At 36.8% G+C, this 22,997-nt stretch overlaps 1 protein-coding gene across 1 annotated transcript; it reads left to right on the top strand.

Annotated features, from left to right (window-relative positions):
• Positions 1–11,094: 11,094 nt before the first annotated feature.
• On the top strand, positions 11,095–20,943 carry LOC132640877 (cytochrome P450 97B2, chloroplastic). The gene is made up of 14 exons (XM_060357675.1): positions 11,095–11,351; positions 12,729–12,909; positions 13,512–13,619; positions 14,298–14,382; positions 16,152–16,390; positions 16,651–16,824; positions 18,021–18,068; positions 18,214–18,273; positions 18,486–18,572; positions 18,873–18,961; positions 19,678–19,769; positions 20,072–20,133; positions 20,266–20,415; positions 20,500–20,943. The coding sequence occupies exons 1-14, from the start codon at positions 11,215–11,217 to the stop codon at positions 20,719–20,721; spliced, it is 1,734 nt and encodes a 577-aa protein (XP_060213658.1). The 5' UTR covers positions 11,095–11,214; the 3' UTR covers positions 20,722–20,943.
• Positions 20,944–22,997: the final 2,054 nt, after the last annotated feature.

Below are 22,997 nucleotides of genomic sequence, written 5' to 3'. Positions count from 1 at the left end.
TTGTAATTTTGTCCGTGCTGGGAATTGGTGACTAGTGTTAATCTCATTTTTTATATTGTAGTATCCTACTTGTTGTCGTTTGAGACAAGGATAGTCATTCTATTATGGCTTATTATGTAGCCTATTCATGATATATTTAGTGTGCCCCTGCGTGCTACTTTTGATATTGATTTGATTATTGATATTGAACTCATACATTGCATGCATTCTCATCCTTCATGACATATTGTTGATACATTGATGATACCTAAGGAAACACTGTTATGAGCTGCGCTCAGTTGGATGTGAGTGACGTGAGGACCGATGTCCGATGTTTATCCCGAAATCAAGGTTGAGTGTAGTGATTGCTGAGGTTATTGTTGGAATCGTGAGGTAGCGATTGCCGAGGTTGTCGCCAGAATCATGAGGTACATGGACTTCGCGGGTCCCCCGTGGGTTGTGCTGCTGAGGTATGATGTTCCACCATCAGAGTACATGTGTACAGTGCATATGCATTGCATTCACATTCCATACATTATTGCATTGCATTGTACTGCGGTTTCTTTTGTGATATTCTTGTGATGTACTTGTGATATACGGATTCAGATTGGATGTATTGAGACTTGGCACAGTTGGGTTAGTTTCTATAACCATAGGCCATGATCTTGAATTACTTATGTTTGACACTCGTTGGCTCAATTATGCATTTTGGCTTCCTAAACGTAGGGGAATAATGAATATCAGAATGACGTGATAACTTCCTGATACTAAAAGTGGATAGGGTAATGGTAGTTGACTGGTGATACTTGAATGAATTTGTTTATTGTATGTTATATGAGTTAGAAGGGGGCATAATGTAAGTTAGGCAAAACGGATCACTAGGGAGGAATTGATGAGAATAAGAATCTTTATTGTTTAGCCTAATGGTAGGTAATGTGCACTATCAACCTAATTTTACCTACCATGCTTATTTGTGAATTCTAATACTGATATGTTCTTCTAACCATTGTCAGCCTATGATGTTCACCAGTACTAGTGTTGTACTGATACTACTCTTGCTACACCCTTTTTTGGGGTGTAGAGTTTTTGAGGTTATGGATAGATTTGAAGTTTTCAAGAAGATACACAGTGCCTATCTAGAAGCCCTCCATCATTCTTATTCTGAGATGGAGACTGAGTCTTAGAGTTACAGCTGTATTTAGTATTCCAATCTTAGCCGCTCTTTTACTAGTCTAGACCAAGTCATGGGAAAAAGAGTATGTGTATTTATTAAACTGTTGTAAATACTTCCGTTATTTTATTTATACATGCTTATTGGTTGACTTCCACTTTTTTTATAAAATGCCTTGAAAGATAGTGAATTGCGTCCTTTGATTGGTTAAGGATTTATTTTGGGTCAAGGGTTCGCCTACCAAGGTGGGAAAGGTAGGTGCCCGCGCGATCCTAAAGTGGGTCGTGATAAGCTGGTATCAGAGCCTAAGTTACCGATCCCACGAGTACAAGAGAAATGTCTAGTAGAGTCTCGTGGAATGGTACGTAGACATCTGTGCCCATCCACGGGAGACTATAGGGCATCTAGGAAAAATTCCCTCCTTTCATTCTATTCATGCTACTTCGGTCAAATTGGTATCTCGTTGTGTCCAATTGGTATCTAGACGATTCCAATTGGTATCTAAGCGTGTAATTATGTTTGTTACGGATTAGACCTAGTTTGTGTAGGGGGAAATATTTGATTAAAATCTTAGTTATGAAAGTGGTTCGGGCATTGTGTTAATGCCATTGTCCAGTGATTGGCGCCACAGAGGACAGTCAGCCGCTGTGACGTTAACACTACAGTGGATACTCCACCATTGTAGCGATACCCTCTATTCCTTAGCGACCGCTCCTGCGACCTTTCTACCGCTGAAGCGGGACTGCCATAGCTGTCTGAGAAACCGCAGAAGCAGAGTACTTGTGCTTGAGAGCCTGTAATTCCCCTGTTTTCATCACACTCTCCTGTACAATGAGTTCAGCCAAAATAGAACAAACTAGCAAAAGCCTACAACCAACAGTCATATAAAACAAGCCCGACAAGGGCGAAAATCATCTAAATCCACATTACAAATCCTAACACAAGAATAAAAAAACTAACAAGAAATTGTTTAAAAATCCAAGCCAAACAAAGCAAAGCAAAATAGAATTGTTTGAAAATAGAAAGCCCTACAAGGGTAACCAAAGCATAATCATGAGGAAGGGGAAGGGTCTCTAGGCCGCCAGCCTGCTAGTCGCGCCATCGTCATCTGAGCTGCCACCATCATCACCTAATCTACCCTGGCCACCAACACCCTGGCTACACTCTCGAAGGAATACTACTCCGAGATGTTATCTTCCTCCATCAGAATCGGCTCACGGGGGTGCATACTCCTCCACACTCCCTTGATACCCCTCCAAGCCTTGATGTGGAGCTTGTCACAGGACTTATTCTTTGCTTTCTCCTTGTCAAAGTCCTTGCGAAGATCATCGTAGTTCTTGGATAGATTGGTATAGACAGTCTGTAGGTCTTTGAGTGACTCATCCATCTTCTTCTAGGATTCAAAATAACCTTTCATCTCCTCCTGAGTAGGGTAACCTGTAGCAGCTCCTAATGAACTGAACCTGCCAGAAGGTATGGACATCATCCAAAACATAGAAATCATCTCATCAAAGCGCGAGTCCATGCACTTAAAAGGGCCCTGGATACGAGGGACCTCAGTCCCAGCCTCATGCTCAGCCCCATCTCCAGCCTCAGTGTCAGCCCCGGCTCCACTCCCTCCCTCTTCTGTATTGTCCACCTTCCTCCTCTTTCGATTGTTGATCGCGGTACCTCGAACCTTCACCCGTGGTGGATGAAACGGAGCATCGAAAGGGACCCAGTCATCATCAACCTCTCTGGGAACCTTGGCCCTCCGGCATAAGGAAGTAATCAGAGATGGGAACATCAAGCTCGCTCCACCAACCTTCACAAAAACTCCTTTCACTCCTGAATGATCTGAGAGCCCACGTTTACCAGTATGTCGTCAAGAACGCAAGCAACCACAAGAGCTCGGGCGAAGGTCACATCATGAGTATTCCCAGAAGGACGGATCCGGCGGGAGATGATATTTAGCCATCTTTTTGCCTCCGCAGTAAAAAGGGTGCTTTGGATCGCAACATTGCCAAGGACCCAAATAGCCTGCTGTAAATCATTCTCGTGCACCACTTTAGAGGCCAACCACATCAAATTTTTGTCAGCTGCCTTAACCACTAAAAGCTCCTCAAGATGATCATCTAGCTTATAAATTCGATTAAGCGCCCTTGACCCCTTTTTCCCCAGAACACCTCTTATAATGATCTCCAGCTCGGGAGAATCCCAATCAACTTCGGATCCCTAACCAAGCAAGTCCACTTGATCTTTATCAATCTATCTCGGAAGTCCGGAGCCGTGTCTCCACATTGCTCATATCAAAATCCCGTTCCAACAGTAGGGGAAGAGACATTTGAGTCAAGTGTAAACGTTTGCTTGGAGAGGTGGGAAGCTTCTCATAGGTGGGAACCTCCTCGTCTTGCGGTACCTCTTCTTGATTCTGATTTTGAGCTATTTTACCTGCAAGAGAGATTGAAACACGTTACATTTCGTGTCACCCAGGTTCAATGTCTATTCTAGTAAGTTTGGTGGTAATAACTCAACAATATGACCTGTGTATCTGAAAAATTTAAGCTGCAGTTTCTGGTGCCTGATGTTGCAGGCGCCGTTGTAGCAGTCACTCAGACCGCTGTAGTGGTGCCGCAATAGCGATCATATGTAAAGTTCCCTAGGACCGCTTCTGTGCAGTCCTGAGCAGCACAGTGGGGTCGCTGTAGTGGTTAGCAAGCCGCCACAGTGGTCCCGTCTTCTTCGCAAGAACTCGAAATTTTTTAAAATTTCAACTTCAATTTTTTACTCAAAAACTTGTTTTTAGGTGCGGATCGAGCAGATATCAAGTGTGCATGATGTTCACAGCCTATTTGGAACAATTTCTAGCAACAAAACAACCCCAAATTGATGAATTCCAAATACCTTTTCCAAATAAAAATTCTTTACTATGTTCAAGTTTTCCAACCCAATCTGTGCACTAGCTACACAATATTCAACGTACAGGTTATTCTAACATTAGACAAGTTAAGTATTCCAGTTCATCAACACCCATGAATTTCATCAACCAAAACCCAAACAAATCCAAACTTTGAGTTACAAATCCGATTTTCCAAGCACAATTATTCGAAATTCTAGTACTATTATATATTTACAAGGTGCAGGGAATGAATTCTTACCTTTTTGTTTGGAGATCTGAACAAGAACGGTGTTGATTGAGTGGTTGCCTTTTGAAGTCCTTCCTTCCTTTGAGAGAGAGAGTTGTGAGGTTGAATGTTTGTTTGTGGTATAGGATGAAGTGTGGGAGTAATGGGAAGGTTTTAGTTGTGTTTTTTAGGGAGTGGGAAGTTGAATTGGAGAGGGAATTTGGAGAATTTTTTGGGTTAGAGCAATAGGGGTGAGAGAGTGAAGAGGCAATGTGGAGTTAATATATTTTCCAGATTCAACGAAGACCGCTGCAACGGCTCCTCGCTGCTGGTATGGTACCGCTGCAGTGGGTCCTCAGACCGTTGGGGCGGTATCTTCCTGAATCCTTCGTGTTCGCCACAGCGTTCCCTCTATTGTCCCAGCAACACCGCTCCAGCGCACACCTAACCGTTGTAGCGGCTCTAACTAGAATTTCATTTTCATATTTCATCATTCATCTCAAGGTAACCGAGCCTTATACCCCCGCCCATGTGGCCCCAAGTGGGCCAAGAGAGGTAGACTACTCTATGTTTCACTTATTGCTTTTAAGTTTAATCTCAAGGTTACTTTGTGAGACACATACGATCCGACAACCCCTATTCGTTCACAAATTATCGCGTGTTCCTGATATATCTACGATTGGTAGACATTTGATTCTTTTACAAAACCCGATTCCTTGAGTTATTTCCCTTTCAATCTCTTCGCGAAATATTAGCTGATCCATCTCTATTATAAGTTGCCAGAGTTAATTTCGCGAATGATGATCCTTATTGATGAGACCGCACGGAAGCGATAATGATTTTAGGGAAAATTGCTAAGTGGAGTGTTACTTCTTTCGTGCCTTTCCATTACTCTAGCTGATTTAAGTAAATACTCCTCATATTATGGTTGGTCCACATTTCCTCAATAAGTTGTTCCAAATCAATCAGGGATTTTCTCATTTATTTCCCTGACCAAATTTAGTACGTGGCAGTACATATTTCCTTGTTATTCACATAAATGATGGACACCTTTGACTCTTGCAAGTTCGACAGTTAAGCCCATTCCTTGTGCCTTTTCCCCCTCACCGTTCTAGGATGAACGGTTATTTAATTGGTATCTGATGTAACGACCCCTTTCGTTGTTACTGTGACTTTTTTGGGAAATTCGCAACCTTGACCCCTTAAAAACACCTTCGGATCCTTACGCTCTTAAAATTCACCAACTTGATCAGACCAATCGTGCGAGTCGCGTGTAGAATATTGAATTTGGGCCACTGGGCCCAGTTACGCCGCTATAGCGACAGATCTATCGCCACAGCGGCATAAAGCTTTACTGAAGCGGAGTAGAGGAATATTAATGGACCGTCCTAGCGGTGGGGCTACCGCTGAAGCAGTGCCACCACAGCGACCATTAGACCGCCACAGCAGTTGACGGGCAGTTATTTCCCTATTTAAAACCCATTTATTGACTTGACCTAGCATTTATTTTCCCAAGTTACAGCCGCCATCTGGAGATATTTTCACCTCTTTGAGATCAAAATGTTAGGAAGGTAATCTCCTTAAATCCCTCATTTCTTCTCTTTTAATTTCCCCATTTCTTCTTACACCAATTTTGATTATGGCAAAGCTTTAAATGAAGGCTCTTGCTTCAAAATTCTTATGAATCCCTTGGGGAATTGTAGTAATGATTGTCCTAGAATAATTAGTAGCTCTAAGATGGCCTCCTTATTGCAAGAATTAGTTTAATAACTAATTCTAAGCCCAAATCCTTGCTATTTCTCAAATGGGTTAATTTGCTAATAGTGTCTCATGCGAATAATTGAGGTAAGTTTGATTTAGGTAAACCTTGTTAGACTGACCGCAATTTCAGGAATAGGTTGACTTTCTTTCATTTTGGTTATGGAATGTGAAAGTTTTTCCATAAAAGCAGTAAAATAACAATAATCAAGAATCTAGAATGATTATTTTAGAAATGACGATTCTACCTCTATGACCAATTTCTTCAATTATTGCTTAATTGAATGTATCCATCGTCCTAAGACCTCCTGGATCTACAAATTCCCTACGTAGATGGAAGATGCAATCCAAGTGGATGTTCGCACACCTGTTCGGCCTGAGGTAGGTTACAACTTCCTTTCTTGGTAGACTCCGGTTAGACTTACATAATTCATGTATTAGATGAAACGGAGAATGCATGTATAGGCTTTCGGAGTTTTGGATGGAAATCTTAGGTTGCCACTGTGATGTGGATTATGTGTTCGACCTTGTGGCCTGTAGATTCCCTAGTTTCGTGTGTTGGCGTTCCTTTGCGTATTGGTGGATTATATGTGGCTTGGAAGACTAGTTGTTTGGTACTTGGCTTGTTATGTTCTATTGATGATGAATTCCCGCATGATGTACATGACCAAGTCCTGTGTTATTTAATATTGAATCATAATTTGGTGTTGAAATTGATATATGTTTCAAAAGAACATGAAATGATTCTAGACTAGATGTTTAGTGGTTGATGTTATAAGTTAGAAGCGTAGTTATAATATATTGATGTCGCTAGGAAGTAAAGGAATGACGTGATATTGTTATTGTCATTTTGTCTGTGCTGGGCATTGGTGACTAGTGTTAATCTCATTCTTGATATTGTAGTATCCTACTTGTTGTCGTTTGATACGAGGATAGTGATTCTATTATGGCTTATTGTGTAGCATTTTCATGATATTGTTGGTGCGCCCCTGCGTGGTACTTTTGACATTGATTTGATTATTGACATTGAACTCATACATTGCACGCATTCTCATCCTTCATGATATACTATTGATACATTGATGATACTTAAAGAAACACTATTATGAGTTGGGCTCAGTTGGATGAGAGATACTTGAGGACTGATGTCCGATGTTTATCCCGGAATCGAGGATGAGTGTAGCGATTGCGGAGGTTGTTGCCGGAATCGTGAGGCACATGGACTTCGCGGGTCCCCCGTGGGTTGTGCTTCTGAGATGTGATGTTCCATCATCTGAGTACATGTGTCCGGTGCATATGCATTGCATTCACATTCCATACATTATTGCATTACATTGTACTACGACTTATTTTGTGATGTACTTGTGATATATGGATTCGGAATGGATGTATTGAGACTTGGCACAGTTGGGCTTAGTTGCTATAACCATAGGTCATGATTTTGAATTACTTATGTTTGACACTCGTTTGCTCAGTTGTGCATCTTGGCTTCCTAAATGTAGGCGAATAATGAATATCAGAATGACGTTATAACTTCATGATACTAAGAGTGGATACGGTAATGGTAGTTGACTAGTGATACTTGAACCAATTTGTCTATTGTATGTTATATGAGTTAGAAGGGGGCATAATGTAAGTTAGGCAAAACGGATCACTAGGGAGGAATTGAGCCTAGCGGTAGATAATGTGCACTATCAACCTAGTTTTACCTACCATGCTTATTTGTGAATTCTAATACTAATATGTTCTTCTAACCATTGTCAGCCTATGATGCTCACCAATACTAGTGTTGTACTAATACTACTCTTGCTACACCCTTTTTTGGGGTGTAGAGTTTTTGAGGTTATGGATCGATTTGAAGTTTTCAGGAAGATGCACGGTGCCTATCTAGAAGCCCTCCATCATTCTCATTACGAGATGGAGACTGAGTCTTAGAGTTATAGTTGTATTCAGTATTCCAATCCTAGCCTCTCTTGTACTAATCTAGACCAGGTCATGAGAAAAGAAGTCTGTGTATTTATTAAACTGTTGTAAATACTTTTGTTAGTTTATTTATACATGCATATTGGTTGACTTCTGTTTTGTTTATAGAATGCCTTGAAAGATAGTGAATTTCGTCCTTTAATTGGTTATGGATTTGTTTTGGGTCAAGGATTCACTTACCATGGTGGGAATAGTAGGTGCTCGCGCGACGTCATGACACTATTCGATTTATTTCTTTTTCTTTTCATCTTTTGTACCTTTAGATTTCTTTGTTCTTTTTTTTTTTTTTTTTTTTTTTTTTGTGTATTGTATTTTGTTTGATAGTGAAATTGAAATGACAACATACAAAAAAATCAAAACATTCGAAATCTGAAAATTTAGCTAAATCATAAGTTTTTAACCAAGTTCGTATATCTCCTAATTCATTAAGGAACTCTAAAATGAAACCAAATTAAAGGTCCGTGTCTATTTTGTATTTGAATGCTCTTCATAGAATTCAATTCGATTTAAAACTCTTTAGCACTTAGATTATATGATTATAATATCCGTATAGAGATAACATAGTTTTTTTTAATTTTATTTTTTGAGACTCTTGTTTATTTAATTTTATACTTATCTTAGTGAATTTTTTAATTAAATTTCCTTATTATGCTGGTGTCTGAGTCAATTTACGCGAACCTCAATCTTTGATTTAATTTTACCATGCTCGCGAGAATTATAATTATTTGCATAAAGAGAATTTTAAAATTAAGACAGGGTACTAATTGTGTAACCTATCAATTTATTTCAACTTGGATAAGGGTATATTTTCTAGAAGTGTGTGATTCTCCTATTGAAATATTGATTTTACTTGTATTGTTACTTTGTAAGTAGTGGAGGCATTATTCGCCTATTGAAATTTTACTTTTTACTTGTAAAATGAGATTTTCCTATTGAAAATGCTACTCTTGTTTATTTTGTTAATAAAATAATTATGTGATGACATCTCGAAGATGTTGTTTAATGTTTGTTTGTCATGCTGATCAAATGTGAGATTTTTATTTGTTGTTCTAAGTGTTTTTATGATTTAGCTAAAGATTACATAATTTGATTTAAAAAAATTTATCTCACTCATTCATAGAAAAAAGAACTATTCACAATTTTCAAAGTCTGAATATCCTTAGCACAATTCCTGACTACGCCATTGGATATGAATATATTTAACATGACTAAAATTATTTTTCACATTAATGGAAGAGAGAAAGATGTCGAAAGAATGAACATAAATGTCAGTTAATAAAAGCTATTCCCTTTTTTCAATTTGTAGTTTAACTTTGCTTTTTTAGTCAGTTCAAAAAGAATATTTATTTTCTATTTGACAACTCTTTAATCTGAACATTTACATGGCATATTTAAGATCACAAGATTAAATGAAATTTTGGTACATTATACATATATTTAATTTAAGACTGCAATATTCAAAAGTCTTTTTAAATTTCTCAAACTTCATACCAAATAAAATTAAAACGAATGAAATAATAATTTATTGGAGTTGTTCAAACAATCACGTAAACAATAGTACTTCTCATAGATCAAGATGATTTTGCAACATGACATTATTTTACTTCAACAACCTAATTTCACGAGGAAATGAGATCTCTTACCCTCTTACAATTTGGATAAAAAAAAATGACCTTTTTCGATCTGTTATGTGTTATTTTTCAAATCTCTTGTAAAAACGTCATAAAACTAAAAATATTTTGTAAGTGGCGTCCAAATCCAATTCTCATATGTAACACAAGTTTTAACATCTCGATTCATTTATTTCACAGTTTAATCAATGAAAAGGATTCAGGGGTAAGATGGTCATTTTATAGTATTATCCCAGGATAACTAATTCTGGTATCTCACTTGGGAATGGAATAATTTAATCTCAAGTGTTGCTTTAATTTTATACTAAGTTTAATTTATACCTCATACCAAACATGGAATAAATCTAATCTCACCTTATACCTTGTACCAAACGACTTGTAAAAGATACATCACGAGGTATGCGTCTGACTGTTTCTAAATCTTGTGGGAGCTTTCTGACAATTCCTCAAACCACAAGGGTCATAAAGGAAAGCGGTGTAATTTTATATGTTGCCCCTTGAGACAAACAGTTGGGCAAAAAGCGCTACGCGTCTCCATCAACATGAAATTGCTCCTCCTTAAGTGGAAGATAGGCTCATTTGGATAATATTTTTAAATCAGTATGTGGAAACCGAAAGGCAAAAGAGTAATATAATCAAATGCTAATTTCAAGTTTCAGTTAGGAATCTTTGCTTATCGGTTCACAGTTTTAAGGTAAAAGTGACCAGATCAAGAACTTCAGATTTTAATTTCTTCTAAGCTTAATTCGAATTAGTACCAGATGAATCCACTAAAATAATGGTATTCAGAGTTCAATTTGAGACTTTTAGTTTAGCAAAAGTAAAAGAATCAAACTTATTTCACTATGACAAAGAATAATTTATGATTAATTTCAATTGTATATACTGAAATTCGAATTAATCTATAGTAAATTATAATACTCGAAGAGTTAAGTTATGCATTAACGTGTAAAGATATTCACACAATCAGGTCACATATAAAAAAAATTATAGATAAATTCTTGATAAATCAGATAAAAGTAGTAAATAATATGTTATATTATAAATTATAGACTAAAATTACATTTATTAATAATTTATTAAAAGAATATTTAGACTATCAATTATATAACTTAAATCTTTTTTAAATTGCCATATAGCCTTGTTAAAGAGACCTAACGTAATGGACAAAACTAGAAAGAAAAAGAAGATGCACAAAACTGACTTATATTTCATAAAGAGTTAATGGTAAAAAACGCATCTTGAACTATTACTTTTTTGTGGATTTGTGTGAATTTTCTTTCTGTATTATTACCAATTATTTATTAAAACACAACTAAAATATCAGTTATTTATTTTTTCTATCTAAATGATTGTGATAAAAAACTCGCACATCTAATATTTTATGTAAAAACTCACAAAAAAAGTGATAGTGAAGGTGTGTCTGTTATCTCTTTTATATAAGGGGGAAAAAAAATCAAGAGGCAGTTTCAAGTTTATTGTGGGGCTATTTAAGTAGTACTAATACTCTTGATTCCCTCCACTTCTGTGGTCTGTTTCACAACCTTTTCTATCCATCAAACACCACCAGATAGTTGGGTTGAGAAATATGGCAACTGGGTTTGGGAGCAGCAACACTTGTCTTGTATTGAATCGACGCAGTGACTCTTGTTCCTCAATTCTCTCCCATTTTCCTTCTTCTCATCCTACTCCTTTTTGGTCCACTCCAAAAAGATCTTCAGTCAGGTATTTATCTTTCTTTCACTTTCACCCATGAATTCTACATTTTAAGTCACTGGGTATCGAGTACTATTTTGTCGTTGTTCATCTTATTTTTCTGAATGTTATGTACTGCTTTCCTTACCGCATTATTTGGTTATTGTTACTGCTTTCGTTTCTGTATTCCCTTTTCAAACTGCTTTGAAATGCTTTAATTGAGTCGAGGGTCTATCGGAAACAACCTCTCTATCTCTATTAGGTAGGGGTAAGGTCTGCGCATACTCAACCCTCCTCAAACCCCACTTGTGGGATTACACTGAGTATGTTGTTGTTGGGTGTCGAGTACTACTGGTTTGCCTCTTACTCTGTAACAAAGGCTGTGTGCTTAGTGTGTGTATTCGTTTTGTAGAACTTTTACCTATTATTGGCGAAAGTGAGTTTTTCTTTCAGAACAATGCGTACTGATGATGGTAGTGTCTGTTTTTTGTATTTATGCTTGTTGTACTTGTGCTTTTTGATTGAAAAGAGTTGATTGTTTTAGCAAAGAATGAAACTTTCATGAGTTTTACATGAATTGAAAACGGTGACTAACTGAATTTCATTCATTTTTCTAGCGGTTGTTACTTTTATGAGCAAATGATCTAGAGCCTGTTTGGATGGGCTTATAAGCCAAAAGCAATAAGTTTAGGAATCTTAACTTATTGCTTTTGGCTTATTTTCATTATTTTGGCTAAAAAAGAAGCGATTAAAAACATTTTTTATCTTAGCCAAACACTACAAAAGTGCTCAAAAGCTATTTTGGCTTAAAAGCACCTAAAATAACCCAATCCAAACAGGCTCCTAGTCTTCACTTTTCTTTCCTACTTACTAGCAAAGGCGGAGCTACGATTTGAAGATTATGAGTTCTAGATTAAATTTTTTTAAGTTACTTTCTAAATCACTCCCTCCGTCCATGTTTACTTGTCCATGTTTGACTTGACACATCTCTTAAGAAGCCATAAATAAATGGTAATTTTACTATATCACCCCTAAATATTAGTATAATTCATCTAAATGTTGGGAAATGAATAGTACTTAATAATAAGGGTTAAATAGATTAAAAAAAATGGTATTCTCGTGGTTTTCCAAATTGGACAAGTAAAAGTGGATAGTTATTTTTAGTATAATGGGCACAGAAAAGTAGACGAAGGAAGTAATAGTATGTACATATCCAATGGATTTTTAGATAAATACCGCGTTTGAACCAAAGTTGCTGGTTCCTGTTCTACCTTTTTTCCTATCCTTTTTACTCCTTCTGGAGTATAGTCATCTTGATTCGAATAACATTTCCTCTTATCTTTTGAGGTATCTAGTGATTATTTTTGGCAATGTTTATTGGCTGAGTTTGAGGATTATGAAATGCAGATGCCAGTCCACAAGCACAGATGAACCAAAAACAAAGATGAATTTATTTGACAATGCTAGCAACCTCCTCACTAATCTGTTGAGTGGGGGGAAAATTGGGTCAATGCCTATTGCGGAAGGGGCAGTATCTGACCTTTTCGACCGGCCACTTTTCTTCTCATTGTATGATTGGTTCCTAAAGGTAATAGCCTTAGTATGATGCTCTCTCTTATCCCTGTATTCTTTTGAGCAAAAGGCACGATTTAATTTTGTACTATTTCTTATTTCTATTTGTTTCTCAATGGTTAGAGGGCACAGGATATTGTTTTGGATGATGTCTTTTCGAGTGTTGGGTTGGTGTAAAGCTTTTATCTAAGCAAGAAAACCCTTGTATCATTTGGCAGAATATGTGAGAAAATAGAGACATGAAATATCACGGAGGAGAAGAGACTGATAATGTCCATTTGTAGTTTATGTCTGCGCCAACAGGATTACTTATATGCCTACCAACTTTTTTAGAATGAATTGGTTATTCAGAACAAAGGCGCCAAACATGTATTTAGTCTTTAGACATATTAATATAAAACAGCCAAGAACTTGCTAGGATATGTTGACTAATTTATTCATAACACATTTGACTAAGCTTTTAATCTATTTATAACGAGAAAATGGTTGAACTTACTTGTTAGGTTTTTCCCGGAAAAGCTATCTGAAATAAATATCGTACGACTTTTCTCTGCATGTTTGTCCACCTATTTTCTTTGTGAAATAATAATTTTCTTCTTTCTTTGGTTGAGCTGACAGTATGGATCAGTCTATAAACTTGCTTTTGGACCAAAGGCATTTGTCGTTGTATCAGATCCCATTGTTGCTAGGTATATTCTTCGCGAGAATGCATTTTCTTATGACAAGGTATTATGCTATGACTTCTCTTTCTCTCTCTCTCTCCAGCCCCTCCTCCTCATCCCACCCCCCATAAAACCTCCTAGCCCTTTTGTTCTTTGCAACTCTTGTGTGCATTCTTTAACATATCTAAGGTCATGCCTGCACTTGTATATACTCATATCTTAACTTGCCTCTATCAAAAGTAAATTATCTAAATTGCTTATTAGCTTTGGTTATATTTGCAATTCAATATCGCAAAATGTCAAGTATCAGTGGAACCTATAGACAAGTAGTAGTTGCACCTTGGTTCTTCATTAGGTTAGTTACTATGTTATATGGTGCATCCGGAATAGTTATTCTTATTCATTGAAGGAGAAATCTACTGTATGCAAAGAACTCAAGTTAACATATGATATTTGGACCTTGATATTACATATTTACAGTTTCTTGTTGCATATCTGTCCATTAGTTTCTATCAACTTCAAACCATAATAATTCCAGGCCTTGTTTTTGTTAAGAACTTGCTGATGACCTTTCTTTTCTCTTTTTAATTGTTAGGTAGAAAGTCTTGTTAATATACCTATATTAGCTGATAGAATTTAATTTTTATAGTCGCATAATTTTTTGTTTAATAACAATAGCAAGAAATTCAGTCAACTTACCTTTATTGTATGTTGTAATGCGACTCTTCTTATTTCTAACCAGGGGGTCCTTGCTGAAATCTTGGAACCGATCATGGGAAAAGGGCTGATACCTGCTGACCTTGATACTTGGAAACAGAGGAGAAGAGGTAAGCATGTGTTATATGGGGTCGCCCCTGGTTCTGCCTACTTTGTTCCCTTCTTAACGGTTGCCAATGATCCTGCAGTGGAAATTATTGACTCATATATTGGTTAATGTGGTCAATATGTGAAGGAAAATACAACAATCTAAGAACACACAGTTCTCCCAAGATCCATATAGTTGTTTCACTAGTCGACAGTATAATCACATGCATAAACGAACTATACCGTAAAGTTCATAGTCTAAGTCGTACCTGTTACAGAAGATTGTTCCAGTATTCGATGAAGATCGCTTTCATTCTTCTCAGGAATCTACCACTGTAGTTCTTCACGGAGAAGAAGGGAGGTTTTTTCTATTTTGGAATGAAGGAAGGAAACATTTCTTTTTCAGAAGTGAGAAGTTCTTTCCTGCAGAACTTCTTTTATGTTTCCTGAATAGGTACAACTGTTCAGGAACTTTTTCCAACAGTTGTGTCCTTTCCGTTTAACTTAATTTAAATATATAACAAATATATATTTGTTTAATATTTATTATTTATATGGATCCAGGTTGACCCACATGGGTGACCCGAATCTAATTCCTTCAATGTGGACTGTGATTCATTGTTTTCTTCATGATCAGTACATGATGCATTATAAACATTATTCTTACTTTATTTGATGGCCATCTTGACCCTAACTAAACTTTTCCATGATTAAGGATACTGATTTTCGGTATCGCTTGATTACGTGCTCTTTCCTGTTATTTGAATGGTCAAATAGAATGTTGCCCATCTGTGATAAGTTGGTTATGCAAGAGAAGTGCAATGCCTTTGTGACCGGTGAACTTGAATGATATTTGACATCAAAGTTACTGTAATAGCCTTTTGTTATCAAGGCTGGCACCACTGCTTTCAACTGTCCCCTAGGATACTAAGTGAGGCAGCATTTTGTTCCAGTGTTTCAGAAACACAGAAGTGCCATTATAATATTCATCACTAGTCAAATGATGTAGGAAAATTACTAATAGATGAGAATACCAATAGAAGTCTTAGAGAGAAGGATGAAGCTGCTCCAACCACTAATAAATCATAGAGATGATACTGTTCTGCTTCAGTTCTCTACAAACAAACAATTCTATTGATTGCAATTTGCATGGAGGTGGCATTCCGTCGACTTAGACTCCCCCTCCTACCTCAACACATAAAAAATAAAAATAAAAAGATAACATAAAGAAAATAATAAGGCAAAAAATTTACAGAGAGACTCAAGTTCCCTATCCGTTTTAGAAAATGATATGTAGCCAAAGAGAAAAAGGGTCATCTTGGTAATTGGGACTTTTCTCTTTGTCGCCCAATATTTCAAGGTAAAAGCTTTAAGACAAAAATAAGCTTTTGTGATCCCACACGACAGAGAAAGTTGAGGTGCCATTTGAGATCCTTATGCCTTTGTGTGGGTTATGAAGAGTCAGAATCACATTTATTAGCCAGTGGCAGATGTAGCTTTAGACCTATGGGTTCAACTTAACCCAACATTTTTTACTGGAAGTACGGAACATAGATAGATATGTAAAAAATAACAAAACTTCATCAAATATTAGAGTTTGAACCATAATCTTGAAGGTTGAATCCATCAAATTAAAATTCTGGATCCGTCTCTGTGATTACCAGTCATTTGTGCATACATTTTTTTTCCCTTGTACTTATTATTATGTAGGTGTATACATACAAGCGTGTGGATTCACGTACTGAAATATGTACACTTCAAATATTTTAACTAGCTCTCCTGTGATTGACAGTTATTGCTCCTGGATTCCACTCATCATACCTAGAAGCTATGGCTAAACTATTTACTGACTGTGCTGATAGAACTATGCTGAAATTTGATAAGCTTGTTGAACAAGAAGAGTCGGGAGGAGGGAAAACAATTGAGTTGGATCTGGAGGCAGAATTCTCAAATTTAGCACTAGATATTATTGGGCTTGGTGTTTTCAATTATGACTTTGGTTCCATCACTACAGAGTCTCCAGTTATTAAGGTCTGGCTATGCAACTATATTCCTTGATTTCATGAAATACTACCTTTACTTTCTCAATATGCTGAATCGTTAAGCATATTATTAACATTCCATGTTTTTCTCTAAACTTATAGTTCTGGAGTAAACAACACACATTTGCTTTTCTAACAGCTGACAAACAATTTCAACTTTTGCATTTCTACACTGCAGATATTCTTCTGTTTTCTCTCACCTTCTTCCACCCAATCAAAAACTGATGGTTCTTTTCATGAATTTTGCAGGCAGTGTATGGTACACTTTTTGAAGCTGAGCATCGTTCTACTTTCTACATCCCCTATTGGAATATCCCTCTGGCAAGATGGTTAGTTCCCCGGCAGCGAAAGTTCCAAAAGGATCTAAAGGTCATCAATGACTGCCTTGATGGACTTATACAAAATGCAAAAGAGACCAGGCAGGTGAGAGGATGGATAGTGCTATTATCTAGCATTTAGAATTTCACATTCCGTATACTCTATCAGTTCAGTAATAGAAATTCCTTTTGCATTTATCTATACTATTTATTGCCTTATGGTTGATAGTTGGTTTTGTTCCACTCTAGTTGACAACAGGCACCATAATGGAAAAAAAATTGGTTGTTACACTTATCAGATTATACTTCCATATATTAGTATGGTTTGGTATTTTCATGCTAATCCAGGCCTGTTTGATGATCTGTATTTTTTAGGATCATACGTATATGATAAGCCAATAACGCTTGCATTGTTAAAATAAATTCCCTAAGTAAAATAATCAGGCGTATCTTTGGGTGCATAGCAACATTGTGTTATTATGCTGTTGCTGTTTGTCAAGAGTCTTTTAATTTTGCTTAGAGAATCGCATGCGCGTGTATGGATAAATGTGGGTTTTGGAGAATCTCTAGTTTTCAAGGCCCCGATTAACCTTAAAAACATAATATGTAGTATTGGAATGAAGTGGACCTGAATAGAGCGGTATGGATACAGAGAATTCATACAGTTGACCCATCTATATTTGGATTAAGGATTTGTTAATTGATTGATTGTTAGCAGAATAATTATGCTATTTTCTTATCAGTTTAAATTTTCCAAACAGCAGACATATTCACCCCCCCCCCCCCCCCCCCCCTTTCTAGCCATAAGTGAACAAGTACAAAAAGATGAACATATTTTAAGAAGAATTTAGGTGATATTAAAAAATACTCATTATTCTATAGAATAATGAAAATTGTTTAGCACTACTATTATATTTTAGTCAAGAGTGGTTCATGATTAGGAAGGAGAAAGGAAAACTGAACAACTCACGTGACTAACTAATGTAACTTAAAACAACCAATCAATCAACCAGCTAGCAGGCACATATATAACAACGAAATTGGCTGAGTGGGATGTTTAGTTTGTCAGACATTTTCTTTCTTAATTTGTTTGTGAGGTGAAAAACCTTAGTTTTTCATGGAGTGCAACAGCAGTGGAATTACCGCAAAGCGTGGAATAGCTTTCTGTTCTGTGTAGTTATAGATGTGAAATGTGAATTACCTTAGGAAAAAACAAAATCAAATAGAGGACCTTTGCAGATGTTTATAAAGTTACAGGGTTATACTGTACCTTAGCTTAATCCGTGTTACATTTTTTTGCAGGAAGCAGATGTTGAGAAGCTACAGCAAAGGGACTACTTAAATATTAAGGTTTTTTGCTTATTTTTCCTCTTCTTCTTCTTTTAGTTATTTTTTCCTCTTCTTTTTGGCTGGTATACAAAGTGTGTACAATTTTAGAGAGCATTGCAAAATCCAGACGAATGAGTCTTGGCATTGTAACTTTTAAAGTTTGCAGGATGCAAGTCTTTTGCGGTTTTTAGTTGATATGAGAGGTGTTGATGTTGATGATCGTCAGGTAAAATATCATGCTCCTTTATCTGTAAACTTTTTCCATCATAAAGTGATAGAAAATTGTCACAATCACCAATTTTATGTGAGTTTTATTTATAACATAGTGGAAATGCACGAAGGTATTCGTGGGATATTTTTTGTGGACCAAAATTCATAGTGTGTAAGTAGTTTATTGCGCATATCAATCTCAACCCTGTCACTAATTTCTTTGGACAGCTAAGAGATGACTTGATGACGATGCTGATTGCTGGACATGAAACAACTGCTGCTGTTCTTACGTGGGCTGTTTTCCTCCTAGCACAAGTATGGCTCATTACAACCCAAAATAATTATCTTTTACACTGTTGCAAAAATGAAATGCATAAATAAGAATTTGTCACACTAAAGGTTGTAAATTGTTTGAGTTTCAAATATACAAGTTTGCAGACGGAATTTTCAAGTCCCTTTCCTAAAATGTAGTTGTCCATTCCCTTATTTGCCACTTTACACCTTTTTTGCTTCAGTTTGAATGAATCTCCTTAAGTTGATTTGTTTTACCTCAAGTTCCTTCAAAGTGGATCATGAGCATTGTGGTTAATGTCACTTTGATAAACTATCCTGAAGCATCCAGTAAAAATGAAGAAAGCGCAGTCAGAAATTGATGCAGTGCTTGGTCAGGGAAGGACAACCTATGAGTCTCTTAAAAAATTAGAGTAAGTTATCGAACTCACAGTACTGGTTCTTGTAAAAGGAGCAATCACTTGTTGTGGCATTTGCTCTCAAAATGTAAACTTCTGTACTTCCCATCAGTGGGCATAAACCTAGGTGGATATGCTCACTCTTTTCTTGGTTTTAAGATGAACTATTTTCTTGAGTTGAAGTAGTATATGATATCTAGTGGAAATGTTTTTGGTGTTTATCTTGAGATGATAAAGTTACAAACAATTTCTATTGGTGTTAAATGAGGCAATAGGACCAATATGCAGTTTGTTGATTAATGCTACTCTTGTAAACTTAGTAATAGCTTAAGTAAGAATGTCACAATGGATGATGCATAATCTCAACAGAATAAGGTTAGGAATGAAGAATATCTGGCTTACTGTTAAAACATTGATTGTAGAGACTAAATAGAATTAAGATGGTTAGGCCATACGGGGAAGACATGGCTGTCCAATTGAACATTCATTAACCTGGAAAATAGAGGAAGAGGAAGGTAAAATCACGTGGAATGAAGTAATTAGGAAAATCATGGAATGGCAAACAAAGGCTTGATATATAGTTGAATTGAAAACAGGGACTGCTGCAGCCAGTCCTGGATATATTTACTGTTAGCAATGAGATAAAGTTTTTAGAGATTACCTTTATTAGTTGCAGAAAATTATAGGATTTTTTTTTGCATGATCTGTAATGCATGTTTTCATGGTATCAGATATTTGCGACTTATTGTTGTGGAGTCTTTGCGCTTGTATCCGCAACCTCCATTGCTTATTAGACGTTCCCTTAAATCAGATAAACTACCAGGTAAGATTCCTATAGCTGATTTGATTATCTACTCCTAGTTTTGGTAACTTGGCTCAACTAGTCTTGTACATATTTCCTTATATTCTTATGCTAATTGCTATTGGCATTTACATGCCCTCTACCTCAGCTATGTCTGTGGCCGTAGCTCTCTTTCCATTTGCAAGCCGGCAGTTTCTTTGTCATACTTTTTGCACTCTTTTAATTTCTTCTTTTTCAAGGGTCAAAACCCTGTGAATAGGGTATAATCATTGTGCTTCCCCACCCTAGTGTTATCAATGCTGAGACTTTATGTTACTCTTCAGGAGGCTATAATGGTGACAAGGATGGATATGAAATTCCAGCTGGCACTGATGTTTTCTTATCTGTCAGTTCTCATTTCCTTACTATTACTTTTTTAGTTTTCTCCAAGTATTCAGTTCTTGTGTCACTCATGTCTTGTTGAGTCTTGGTTGGCAATATCTAGATGAATCCAATTGACATTAGCACATCCAAGCAGGTATATAATCTTCATAGATCACCATATTTCTGGGACAAACCTAATGAATTTGAACCTGAGAGGTTCCTAGTACAAAAGGAAAGTCAAGGCATTGAAGGGTGGGCAGGTTTTGATCCATCTAGAAGTCCTGGAGCATTATACCCAAATGAGGTGTCTTTCTGTTTCTCCACTGTTTTATAGCAGATTCATTTCCATTTTTTTTTTTACCAATGCGTTTTTCGTCTTTGTAATCAGATTATATCAGATTTTGCCTTCTTGCCTTTTGGTGGGGGACCAAGAAAATGTGTTGGTGACCAATTTGCACTTATGGAGTCAACCATAGCATTGGCAATGTTGCTGCAAAAGTTTGATGTGGAACTGAGAGGGTCTCCCGAGGATGTAGAACTCGTGACGGGGGCAACTATTCACACGAAAACTGGCTTGTGGTGCAAATTGAAGAAGAGATCAAATGTTTGAAGATCTCCAGCTTATGGATAATAATATCCTATCACAATCAACAATTCTGGTATATTCTATGAGGAAGAGAATCCATAACAGCAGCGAAGGAAATCACCCAAGAGTTCTATTTTCTTTTATAATGATTGTAGGAGGGAACAGCTTGCATCTAATTAGATGCCACCTTTCACTCATATGCTTAAATCCATTTTAAATAGACTGAATGAAAATTTTGTGCCAAAAGTCTTTTGCTCTTTTTCATGCATAAATAAAATAGAAGAGAAGCCAACAGAATGGCAACTCATAAACAGCATGAAGTGCGCTGACCTCAGAGACAGACCTAGGATTTGACCGTGACGGGCGCCTGTCACGACCCAAAATGGGGTGAGACATGGCACGACACTCTATTCATGCTAACTTGCACCGAGCGAGCCCGTTTTCGTATAATGATTATCCACTTTGTACTCACGTATCAATTGCTTAGCATCGATATTAAATGGTTAAACCAAAATAAGTAATATTAATTTCAAATCCCACGTGTCTTATAAGTCTAAACAAAATGATAAAGGTGTCATTCATGAAGCCAAATGAGTAATCACAATCCAAAACAAGTCTATGTACAGAGCCTCTATAACTTAATGAATGAATAAATAAAGTTACAGGGTTTACCCTCACTATGCAAAAGAATGGAATTACAACGTGTGACCGCGATTTCAAAGCCGACTCACCTATGAAGATGTAGGATCCTAACTCGCACATGGACCTTCTTACTCCAGACCAACTCCAAAATCTAACATCATGAGATGACGCCTGAGTATGCAATTCTCAATATACGTCATACTCATGCCACTCGTGTTCTCGTTGTGTTTTCTCTTGAGCCGAGGGTCTTTCAGAAACAGTCTCCCTATCTTCCGAGATAGGGGTAAGGTCTGCGTACACTTTACCCTCCCCCAGACCCCACATTGTGGGATTTCTCTGGGTATGTTGTTGTTGTACTCATGCCACTCGTGATGGGGTAAAAGTTATATATAACAATAAATGCATGATGGAGATTGTTCGTGCAGCATGTGGAGTTCGTTCATGTGATGTATGAATAACGCGGTTGTCCCCCATGGATTGCTAGCCCTTTAACTCCCAGCTCGTCCAGGTGTATGCAACGCGTTGGGAGTATTGATTATATTGAATTGGTTGAATCTGTACATATCTTCTATATGTGCTCATTGTGCATGCTTAGTTATATGTTGTTTAGTTTAATTTGTGCATAATTTCTCTACATGCTGATTTTGTATGTTGTCATAGCATTATTCAATTTGATTTACTTTATTATTGTTGTTCTATTACGGTGAATGGTCGGCAATGCAAGTATTTCTAAGACCAATCCTATCCACTACCTTGTTGGCGTCGGAAGATGATACTTGTACGCATTAATTTTTGTATTCATGTTACACTTTCTGCACCTTTTTATGCAGGTTGAATTAATTATATTGCGAATTCGTGAGAGAGTATCAGAGATCATTCTAGTGTTCCAGGGCTGAGCTGCTAGCTTGTTCGTGGTAGCTTAGAGTTTTTATTTTTTGTGTTTATATCTTTTCAATTGTTGTATATGTAGAAGTCGAGTTGCATTCTCTATTCTTAGTAGCTCATGACTTGTGACACTAGTTCATCGGGGTAAAAGAGTATAGTTTGACAAAGTATTTTGACACACCTTTATGATTTGTAATTGTTTGAATGCTTACTTTAGGCATTATAATAATAGAAATCTGTTAACATTGTAAATGGTTCGCCAATCGGACTTGGTGCAGGTGCCATCACGGCTTAAAAAAATTTAGATTCTGATAAAGTCCTGGTACATCTTTGTAACTCCAGGATGAATAGAATACTACGAATTATGCGCTTCCTCAAGTATCAGTTTCCTTAAATTCCCAACATCAGGCACACAAATTCGACCTTGAAGCCGATGTTACACCCCGGAAAATTTTGCGTTACCAAGACTGTCGACGGCTTAGTATGAGCTCAAGGGAGAGCAAAGTTATACAAGGATTAAGGATGAAGATTATATTATCTGAGTATAAGAATATACATATGACATTTGGAGATCGTATGGAGTAAATCAGTTAACACGATTACTCGATGATAGCCCTCGTAACTATAAGTTAAGGTGGGGCTCACGTGTCGGGATTTTATAAAGGACATATGAAGAGATATATGAGTAGTACATGTGAAGTTGAGTAAGTCCTAAGAAGAACCCTTAAGCCAAATATGGGCATAAGCCCTCCAAAAGGATGATTTAAAGATAC

Source organism: Lycium barbarum, chromosome 5 (genome assembly GCF_019175385.1).
Source record: "Lycium barbarum isolate Lr01 chromosome 5, ASM1917538v2, whole genome shotgun sequence".
NCBI lineage: Eukaryota > Viridiplantae > Streptophyta > Magnoliopsida > Solanales > Solanaceae > Lycium > Lycium barbarum.
The sequence above is the reverse complement of the archived record's forward strand: the minus strand, read 5'-3'. Positions and strand labels throughout refer to the sequence as shown.